Source organism: Hemibagrus wyckioides, linkage group LG12 (genome assembly GCF_019097595.1).
Source record: "Hemibagrus wyckioides isolate EC202008001 linkage group LG12, SWU_Hwy_1.0, whole genome shotgun sequence".
Classification (NCBI taxonomy): Eukaryota; Metazoa; Chordata; class Actinopteri; order Siluriformes; family Bagridae; genus Hemibagrus; species Hemibagrus wyckioides.
Window position 1 is genome coordinate 12,483,980 of NC_080721.1, and position 11,908 is coordinate 12,495,887.

Sequence of the window (11,908 nt, forward strand, 5' to 3'; positions counted from 1 at the left end):
GTTCATCCAAATGCTAGTCTTTTAATTGTAAGTTATTCGAGTTACTTTGAAGAAAAAGAATACACTTATTAATATATACTGACAATTTTAAAATACTCTCAGTATAAAATACAGCTTTACTCTAGAACCAAGACAAATAACTGTAGTTACGTACGTAAACAGGCGGCAGAGGTGAGAACCTCAGGCTTTTTACATGATATGATATGATGTGATATGATAGGATTTGGATTGATAAGTCAGTGATTGATTTTTGGCAATGTCACTGAATCTGTGCTATGGGTTATGATACGATTCAGAAGCCATTGATTTAACTGATTTCAGAATCTGGGGTGGACCTAGCATTAATTTGTGAACTAGGATAATTCTAATGCTTATTATTAGCATTAGATTCAAGATTCAAAAAGCTTTATTGTCATTTCAACCACATATAGCTGACGCAGTACATAGTGAAATGAAACATTAATTATTAAATCACAAACTATTACATCACTTCGCTAGCCGATATTATTCCTTCACGACTTTAATCGTGCTTAGCCAAAGCTACGTCATTTGATAACATTCTATTTCTGGATTCATTATTTAGTTAGAGTGAGCGATTTAATATGTTCAGATAAATATAGGGTTATAATGCACGGTGTTAAGTAAATGACAAATAAGTATAGACCTTTAACACAAATATATATATATATATTCACGTTTGTTTCCATGGTTATTGCTTTGCGCTTCCTTGCAGTTCCCCTCCACATCACCACTGCTTTTCCTCTCGCTTCCGGAGATCCTCGGCTCTGATTGAGTGCTGTACTGCTGTACACTATCGCACTGGTCAGTACAACCGTGACAACATCCGGCAGGCACATGAGCTACTTCCACTATTTGTTCGCATCTACGAATGTTCGTAATGCGAGGACCGTTCGTATCTGTGAAAGATTCACAACTCGAATGTTCATAAGTCTGGGACTTACTGTACTGTGGTTAAAAACAATTGCTAAAATAATTGTGATTAATAATCATGAATTTAATGATAAATATTTGTGGTTATCGTGTTAGCCCGGTTCGATCCTGAGCTTGGGTTACTTATCCATCATAATACTGTGGAAAGGAGTCTGTGTTTTGCTTCCCACTGGAACTCAACAAGAAAAATGAGCAAATTCGTGTCAAAAGTCGTTCCCGAAAAAGCCTGCACTAACTTATTCAAACTTCATATAGAAAGCATTGTTCAGATCTCTTCTCAACTATATCTGTGATTCCACAGACGAGAGGAAGCTCCACTGGGTGGCGGAGAAGGCAGGGAATATATCGGAACAAGGGCGGGAATTTGTTTCGGAAGAAGAACAAGATGGTTGCTGTAAGAAGTCCCTGATGTGACCCGGCAAAGTGTGCAGCAGCCAGCTCTCCACCAGCAAACCACCTCCACGAAGCCCTGAGCAGCACCCAAGCTCAACTGGCAGTTCCTCGAGGTTGTTTCCTTGTACATCCAGCTTGGAAAGATGCCTCAAAGAGCACAATCCCATGTTCAGGGATCCTAGGGAGTTGTTGGCCAAATTCAGAATACGTAACTCCTTGCAGTTGGCAAAAAGTGCCTCTGGAAGTCTCTCGATCCTGTTCCTGCTCAGGTCAAGTTCAATGAGGAGAGTGAGTGCCCCTACTTCAGCAGGCAGTTCCTCAAGCAGGTTCCCAGCCAGCAGGAGGCGCCGGAGTCGGTGGATTGTGAACAGAGCTGGTGGGAGACTCCGCAGCTCATTGTGCGCCAAATCCAAGAGCTCCAAGGCCCGGAGAATTCCCACACTGGTAGGAACGGCCAGTATGCGATTGTGGGCCAATCGTAGGCAGGAAAGACGCCTCAGATGCTGCAGGCCCAGCAGTTCCTCCAATGTCCTCAGGCTGTTGTGCTGCAGGTCCAAACTGCGTAATCCCGTCAGTGCTAGCAAAGCAGAAGGTAATCTCTCGAGCTGGCATCCCTGCAGCTCCACTTCAGTCAACCCCACCAGACGTCGCAGTCCTGTCAGCACCAGCAGCCTGGCACCTTCGTTGTGGATCTCTAAATGCACCAAGCTGCCCGCGACCTCGCTCAGTTCTGACGGGATTCTCTGGAGTGTGCCACGCAATGTGAGGACTCGAAGGTGGCGTAGATAGCGTAGGCTGCCCAGTGCCCAGCCGCGCCCGATGGTGCCCTCGCTGGCCACTCGTCCACTCAGGTGGAGCTCCTGCAGGTTGCGTAATGAGTACACCCAGCCAGGTATCTCCGTGGCTTGGGTGAAGGTGAGGTGCAGAGACTCTAGACGCTCCTGGAGGACTGTAAGTGCACCAGTCTCCACTGTAGCTGAGCAGTGATACAGGTGAAGCTCCCTGTGGAAAGAATGTGTTAGTTGGGGGTCTTGTGTTAAAACAAATACAATAAAATTACACCTGAAAATGAACTTTCCTGATCTAGTAACTATTTTAGATGCTCTATAATCACATGGTATGGCTTGGCTGTCAGGGATCCTCCAACCAGACAGTTTGTAACTAAAGGTGTTGACCAAAAATATGACCTCTATTTGTCATGGGGGTTTCGTTGGGGTGAACCAGGCCCCAGACTACCATTTCCAAGAGAACCAGGAAGTGATTCTGCAAAGGGCCCAGGGTTTGACAAGAAACTCATGCACCACCTGAAAACAACCTATAGATTATCCTTCAAACCATCACCTCAGGGCAGTCATATTGGAGATCTGTGACGTTAGTTTAGCATCTCCAATTAACTCCAGCTTCAGCACTTCCAGCTGGCTCAGGGTGAAGAGTGTAGGAGGAAGATGTGGAACGGCCACCAGCTGCAGCAAGGGGCGCCCTTTGTGATCAGAGGTTATCATTGAGCGCAGACGGCCGGAGTTCCAGCGACGCTCCAAGTTTTCCTCCATGAGCCGAGTCTCACTGACGGGAGACAGGAAAACTGAGAGACGCTGAGCCAGCAGGGGGTCATACTGATCCGTCATGTGTAACAGGAAGGCCAGGTCATTACACAGGTCTGGAGCGTCCAACATGGAACCTATTTCATGCAAATGTTGGAATGAGTACTGCCTCAGAGACCTGGGAACGAGACAGAAATGTCAGACTTAGCCGTTCCTGCGTCCAATGCAAAGAGATGCTACTCAGCAACAAAGCCAAACTTAGGAACCTTTTCAGGAACCCAGTAATCTGTAACAGATCCTTTCGTGGCTGGTTGCTCACTAGCACTGCTTAGACTGACACTCTAATGAACCAAAGAACATTTATCAGTCTGAATTGGATAGAAGAGCAGCAGGTTTTGTTAAAAGACATACTAATGGCATCTACTCACTTCATTAGCATTCATCTCCATGCTCGACTGAAAGCTTGGAAGGAAAGATAAACAAAGGAGTTAGTATCATTCAGCAGATCAACTACTGGTTAACAACTCAACCAGTTTTTCCCCCAAACAATTTTGGCTTCTAAGGGGTAATCAAAGCAAAATTAGCCATGCCCTCGGGGTGGGAAGGGCATATTCTCTCTCTCAATTCAGGGGTGTTTATGAGCTTGCATATGCCCAAATGAGGATGGGTTCCCTTTTTGAGTCTGGTTCCTCTCAAGGTTTCTCCCTTATAACATCTAAGGGAGTTTTTCCTTGCCAGGCTTACTCACTAGGGATGATTTTGTCTAACATGCACTATTGCACTATGTTTTTTGTTTCTTATGTTCTGTAAAGCTGCTTCAAGACAATGTTCATTGTTAAAAGCGCTCTACAAATAAAATTTAATTGAATTGAAATTGAATATGCAAAGGAGGCCAGATAGCACTTTCTTCTAAGTGGGCTATGCTGTAATGTGACGTTCCATGAGGAGTATTTGAAAAACGTCAGCGGAGAAAAATAGTGGAGAGCTAGGAACTGGCAGGTGACCATTTTAAGGGAGAAAATGGGGGGGAAATCTGATGACAGCTGATCATTCATTTACAAAGAGGTAAAGATGAAGGTAAGAAGATACTTGGCCATACACTGTCCTCCAGAATTATGGGCACCATTCAGTACAAAAAATTATAATTAGTAAATATTAATAAATCTACATACTCTAATAAATATATGCTCAGAAGAATTGCCAAAAATTATTGCCCCAATGAATACTTATGAATAAATATACAAAATGTTATCTTACTTTTGGGTTGGTCCCCAGAGGTTTCCCTGGCATATGTATATCTCCATAATTTTGAATCCATGTTAATTGTTGTGAGGTACCAATAATTTTGGAGGCCACAGTATATTTTTGTAACATTTCTTGCTACTTATTTTTAAAAAGGTGTCCTGTTGTTCACTTTTGTCCAGAGTATTTACGACAGGACCCATGTATTACAGCACAGGTCTCAGAGTAGCAGTGCTGATCCAGGATCAGTCTCCTCAATCTTCATCCAAATAATGAGAATTAGTCAAAAGGAAGTAAAAAGGAAAGGAAGTCAAAAGGAAGCTGATCCCAGATCTGTACTCTTACTCCTGATACACTATGGGTCACATGCGTACTTGTGGAAAATCCAGAAAAGGGTGTAAACACCCAGCAGGCCATAAAGGCCCATGAGACAGATGTAGGCTTTCATCAGCTTGCGCAGGACAGATGATAGCAGGTGGCTGCACTGGAAGGTCCTGTATCCAATTAAAGCTTGGGAATGGGGCTGGCAGATGTAAGTAAAAGAGATGGAGGCCAGCAGAGGTGTGGTGTAGCTCACGATCACAATGAACTTCAGCACTTTGAAGACAGTCTGAGCTGTGTACACCTGAGACGAAGGAGACAAGACACCCAGGATTAGCATTACCCAACAACCCTACAGTTATAGATATAAAACTGGTATTCCGAACCTTCTATTGACCTTGTAAATGATATTGGAGCTCTCGCAGTGGGCCCGGAACCTGCGGACTCTCTCAAACAGAGCTCTGGCCTGTTCTCCATCACTCCGGTCTAGCGTTGGCCCTGTGCTAGAACCTTCTGGTAGAACAGTACCTGCTTTATGCAAGGACGCAGGTTCTAGCATTGACAGAGAGGATACTGTAGAGCAGTGAGACAAATTAGATGGACATGGAGAAGGCTGAGCGGAGGTACTACCCGCCCTGGCTAAAAGAGGACTGTCAGTGCCTGAGTCTAGGCTGGACTGTCGAGTAAAGAGTTTAGGTATGTGTGGCACTTGGGTCCTTGTCACTTTGTCCTCTTCTGAATGGTGACTGTGATGTGCTCTATCCAGCTTGGCGGCATGAGAAAGTGCCCTGGAGGTCCAGGGTGACTCACAGCACTTGGCAAGGATGGTTAAAAAGTGTTCAATGCGAGCAGAGGTGAGCGGAAAGTGGAACCAGAAGGAACCACTAGCCAGGAGTAGCAATGATTGCAGTAAGGTAACATAGGGCAGGAAGCGTGAGACCCATGGTAGAGCCTCGTGGTAGCACACAGTACTCACATAGACATACTGCTGGTAGTCCAGGTCAGTCCGAATGCCTTTAGCCAGACTCTTGGACATGGTGACACTTGATGCAGTATGAGGTGTGACAGGATCCGAGGGAATTCCAAAAGAATCGCTGGAGTTGCTTGAAGTGGAGCAGATGGGGACACACACCACCCCGTCCTGTGACAGTAACAGAGTCCCGGCTAGGATCGACACCATGAGCATGAGGAGCACCAAATAGTCCATGAAGACCTCCCACCATGGCTTCAGCAGCTTATAGTGACCCTGTCTCTCAGTAACTGACCAGAGCTCTGACAGAGTGAACATCACCTTCACAGGGGAAGAAAGAGAAAAGAGAACGAACAACAGCGTTCATTAAAGTCTCAGAGATCACAGTGTATTTATCAAAAAAAATGATAAACATCTGGAAAGTTTTGAATAAAAAGAGAGAACACGATGAAGCTCTGATCAAGCTCAAGCTCAACCTGCTGATCAAATGTAGTTATGCTCCTGACGTTGGCTAGTTTGCTTTTCACCCCAGTAGGCTAGATTGCACTAGTGAGGTTAGCTTTTGCTTGCTATGTTAACCTTCACTCGCTATGTTAGCTTTCACATGTGAGGTTAGCTTTTACTCATGGGGTTCACTTTCACTTCTGAGGTTCACTGTCACTTGTGAGGTTAGCGTTCTCACACAAGATTAGCTTTCACTTGTGTGGTTAACTTTCATTTGCGAGGCCGCAGTTTTACCCTTTTGCTCGCTGGGCTGTTAAGAAGTGATGAGCAGGAACAGTTTTGATTAAAAGTTATGTGGATTTAAGGAGTGAATGGTCAGCCTTGTGATTGGTGAGTGTTAACAAATACACTTTTACTCAGGATTAGCTCCGCCCACTTTACAATAGAAGGGGAGAGCAGTGCATGTAGAAACACAACACTGATTAATCCCTGTCATTAATCATTTATTATTATTATTATTATTATTATTATTATTATTATCACTACTACTACTACTACTAATAGTAGTAGAAGGAGGAGGAGTAGGATACTGCAGTCTAAACTTGGACTTACCTATACCTTAATGTTACTAACATTATGTCCTAATGTCCTAATTAGAGTATAATAATAAAGTCACAAAAAAAGTCTTAATATTTTTTCACATTAGAAAACAGTATACAAATATATACTTACTGTTTAAAAAAGTGAGAAACTTTTAGTTGCCCGTCCTGAACAGCTTCAGACGCTTACCGAGAATCACAACATGAATGACACGGGCCGTATCCCAAATAGCACCCCACTTGCTAGCTAGGCGCACTATAGGGTACAAACTCGCGGGCTTGTAGTGCACTACGTCTCAAACCTGAAACACCAGGCAGCAGGATCGTGTGTATAACGCAGCAGCTAGCCGTGTAGCACTCGTAGTGGAGTGTATTAGACCTGTAGTCCTGCAGTAGTGCACTTAGACAGAGATTATAAGGAGTCGTTTGGGACAGGGCCGCCAAACAGCCGGCTGCCGGTGCAGTCCGGTTCGCTCGGGTCAGCTCTTCGGTGTAGAGTGAGAGACTGTATACTTTTTAGTACGGTAGTGTGCATGCTTGGGCGTTGTCATGGCGACCCGCAAGCTCGCGACCGATCCCGGAGTGCAGTTTTTGGCGTACTAGTTATTAGGGAAGTACGCGGGGCTTTTTGGGATGTAGCCAATGAGAGAAGGAGCACGTGCTTCTTTGGGATTCTCTTTGAGGTTGCCATGGCGATGGGGGTTAAAAGCCGTTTGGACCAGTCTGTTTTTCACAAACAGCGTCGGAGTATTTATTTATTTATTTATTTATTTATTAACAAACTTATTACTTTAACTTCAAATAAGCAAGGTTATAACCTATTCCCTTTGATCTTTTCACAAACACCCTATAATATCAGTTTGTACTCACGATATTATTTATTTATTTGTTTGTTTGTTTATTTGTTTGTTTGTTTCGATACTAAATAGTACGACCCGAAAGTGTCTTAATAAAGAGGACGAGGACGTGACTGCGACTGTGTGCAATGTTAAGTATGACCAGCAGAGGGCAGTGTTAGACGTCCTGCTGTTAAAGTTACTGGTTAAAGGAGAGAGTCAGCTCTTCCTGGGTCCCTAGAGGACACTTCCTCATGTCTTCTAGCACACGGCAGTCCTCAGAGCACACTTCTACCACATAACAACACCCGAGAGGTCACTCCATCACCTTTATTATTCAGTTAGAAGACAAGCGTCTCACATTCACAACTCCACTGTAAAGTCACGTTGTCCTGTGTTCTAGCACGTTTCAGTGGTTACAGGGCAAAACATGTATCATATGTCAAATAAATCTCGTGTGATAACAGAATGTGACGTGTTCGAAAAAGCACACGTGTTGATTCACATGTAGAGAGAGTGTGTGTGTGTGTTTTCTGTAGTGAGGGACATGAGGATTGAATTATGCTTCATAAACCATGATGCAGGATTATAACAGGTTTATGAAGGTGTTAGATAGCTCTATGGGACACTTCCTGTTGATTTGAGATCAGTGTATAGACGAGAGAGAGAGAGAGAGAGAGACAGAAAGAGAAAGATAGACAGAAAGAGAGAGAGAGAAAGAAAGACAGAAAGAGAGAGAGATAGACACAGAGAGAGAGAGAGAGAGAGAGAGAGAGAGCTTACAGAATGAAATAGAAGGGAAAAAAATAAAGAAGAAAAATAAAGAAAGACGAGATGCACTAGGTGTTTCTTTCACAGGACAAGGCGGGGTCATCACGCGTGTCACAGAGTGCCGTCACTTTCAATAAAGAGAAGTGTGATGTCAACACTCTGGCTTTAGCGGCCTGACAGAGAAAACGAGAGGTTAATAATATACAGAAACATAACGCATAAAAACACGCTCAGCTCACACGTGTGTACTCAACACACTGCGTCTGAAAATCACAAATAAACCACAGCAGCTCACAAACACACAGCTACGTGCTGTGCGATTTAACCTGACACTAGAAACCTGTGTGTGTGTTTGTGTGCGTGTGTGTGTGATTGCATGCATGCAAGACTTGCTGTCCTTAACTGGACCTGTGGTTTCACACATCATCATCTCTTCAACAATCTCACCACTTAACTCAGAGCAGGGCAAGGCAGGGTGTGGTGAGTGTGACAGAAAGCCCTCTCTTTCTCTCTCTCTCCCACACACACACACATGCCTCATCCAAAAATATCACACACACACACACACACACACACGCATACAGGTGTCAGCACTCTGAGGCCAGATTCGTGTATCTGCAAGAATATATGCAAGCTGAAGAGTGTAACACTCAGATTCATCTCTCGCTGCCTGCAAGCTCAGAATAAAGTACGCATCTCAGTGTGTGTGTGTGTGTGTGTGTGTGTGCAAACAAGCCCTTACAGAAAAGTGTAGATATACAAACTTCACAGAATCATACCATCTACTTCTGAAACTTCACACTTTTTTTTGCATGCAGCATTTTTGTTTTTTAAAGACATGATGACTTTCTTATCAGATGTAAACTTTTTCTATTTATTCGAACACTGAGATCGTTTCGTACGGGGTTTTCATCGCCCAGGTGGAGAGGTAGAGCCGGCTGCAGAGAACACACAGACTGTTCAAAAACCCCGAGGCATGAGTGCAAAGTCAAGGGAAAAAAATAAATTAATAATAATAGCTATTAAGCTTCATCTTGATTTTGCAGGTCGACCTTCAGCCAGTCAGAGGCTCTGTGCTCTGAGACGAAGACAGCAGCTTTCACCTCTGCGAACAGTGTGATGTTTGCAGAAACAGAAGGGCTGAGACGTGTAGATCCTGCGGTTTGAGAAGATCCGATGCAAAAAATCCACAGCTTGACATTCTGGTCAGCGTTTGCACAAAAGATGCATAAAGCAAAACCTAAAGCAAAGCCTGAGACTGAGTAGAGCTTCTGCTGATAATCTGGTGAGGTGAGTTAGGGGCCACCTACCTCTTATCTCAGCTCATCATCTCATATAACCATCTCATCGTCTCATTTAACCATCTCATCTTATCTCTTCTCATCTCATCTCATCTCATCTCATATAACCATCTCATCTTATCTCATCTCATCATCTCATCTCATATAACCATCTCATCATCTTATATAACCATCTCATCATCTCATATAACCATCTCATCATCTCATATAACCATCTCATCTTATCTCATCTCATCATCTCATCTCATATAACCATCTCATCATCTTATATAACCATCTCATCATCTCATCTCATCATCTCATCTCATATAACCATCTCATCATCTTATATAACCATCTCATCATCTCATATAACCATCTCATCGTCTCATTTAACCATCTCATCTTATCTCATCTCATCATCTCATCTCATATAACCATCTCATCATCTCATCTCATCATCTCATCTCATATAACCATCTCATCATCTTATATAACCATCTCATCATCTCATATAACCATCTCATCGTCTCATTTAACCATCTCATCTTATCTCATCTCATCATCTCATCTCATATAACCATCTCATCATCTTATATAACCATCTCATCATCTCATATAACCATCTCATCATCTCATATAACCATCTCATCATCTCATTTAACCATCTCATCATCTCATATAACCATCTCATCATCTTATATAACCATCTCATCATCTCATATAACCATCTCATCATCTCATATAACCATCTCATATAACCGTCTCATCATCTCATCTCATATAACCCTCTCATCATCTCATATAACCATCTCATCATCTCATATAACCATCTCATCATCTTATATAACCATCTCATCATCTCATATAACCATCTCATCATCTTATATAACCATCTCATCATCTCATATAACCATCTCATCATCTCATATAATCATCTCATCATCTCATTTAACCATCTCATCATCTCATATAACCATCTCATCATCTCATATAACCATCTCATCATCTCATTTAACCATCTCATCATCTCATATAACCATCTCATCATCTCATATAACCATCTCATCATCTCATATAACCATCTCATCATCTCATTTAACCATCTCATCATCTCATTTAACCATCTCATCATCTCATTTAACCATCTCATCATCTCATATAACCATCTCATCATCTCATTTAACCATTTAATCATCTCATATAACCATCTCATCATCTCATATAACCATCTCATCATCTCATATAACCATCTCATCATCTCATTTAACCATCTCATCATCTCATATAACCATCTCATCATCTCATATAACCATCTCATCAAATCATTTAACCATCTCATCATCTCATTTAACCATCTCATCATCTCATATAACCATCTCATCATCTCATTTAACCATTTAATCATCTCATATAACCATCTCATCATCTCATATAACCATCTCATCATCTCATATAACCATCTCATCATCTCATATAACCATCTCATCATCTCATATAACCATCTCATCATCTCATTTAACCATCTCATCATCTCATCTCATATAACCATCTCATCATCTCATTTAACCATCTCATCATCTCATTTAACCATCTCATCATCTCATCTCATATAACCATCTCATCATCTCATTTAACCATCTCATCATCTCATCTCATATAACCATCTCATCATCTCATTTAACCATCTCATCATCTCATTTCATATAACCATCTCATCATCTCATATAACCATCTCATCATCTTATATAACCATCTCATCATCTCATATAACCATCTCATCATCTCATCTCATTTAACCATCTCATCATCTCATTTAACCATCTCATCATCTCATTTAACCATCTCATCATCTCATTTAACCATCTCATCATCTCATATAACCATCTCATCATCTCATTTAACCATTTTATCATCTCATATAACCATCTCATCATCTCATATAACCATCTCATCATCTCATATAACCATCTCATCATCTTATATAACCATCTCATCATCTCATATAACCATCTCATCATCTCATATAACCATCTCATCATCTCATCTCATATAACCATCTCATCATCTCATATAACCATCTCATCATCTCATATAACCATCTCATCATCTCATATAACCATCTCATCATCTCATTTAACCATCTCATCATCTCATTTAACCATCTCATCATCTCATTTAACCATTTAATCATCTCATATAACCATCTCATATAACCATCTCATCATCTCATATAACCATCTCATCATCTCATTTAACCATCTCATCATCTCATTTAACCATCTCATCATCTCATATAACCATCTCATCTCATTTAACCATCTCATCATCTCATCTCACATAACCATCTCATCTTATATAACCATCTCATCATCTCATTTAACCATCTCATCATCTTATATAACCATCTCATCATCTCATATAACCATATCATCATCTCATATAACCATCTCATCATCTAATATAACCATCTCATCATCTCATTTAACCATCTCATCATCTTATATAACCATCTCATCATCTCATATAACCATCTCATCATCTCATTTAACCGTCTCAT

General features: G+C 41.7%; 1 protein-coding gene across 1 annotated transcript; it reads right to left on the bottom strand.

The window, feature by feature from the left end:
- Window positions 1-6,833, bottom strand: si:ch211-106h11.1 (volume-regulated anion channel subunit LRRC8D). Its single transcript, XM_058404933.1, has 5 exons — window positions 6,595-6,833; window positions 4,846-5,739; window positions 4,502-4,752; window positions 2,686-3,063; window positions 1-2,346 (listed from the first exon to the last, which is right to left on the bottom strand). The coding sequence occupies exons 2-5, from the start codon at window positions 5,734-5,736 to the stop codon at window positions 1,233-1,235; spliced, it is 2,634 nt and encodes an 877-aa protein (XP_058260916.1). The 5' UTR covers window positions 5,737-5,739; window positions 6,595-6,833; the 3' UTR covers window positions 1-1,232.
- Window positions 6,834-11,908: the final 5,075 nt, after the last annotated feature.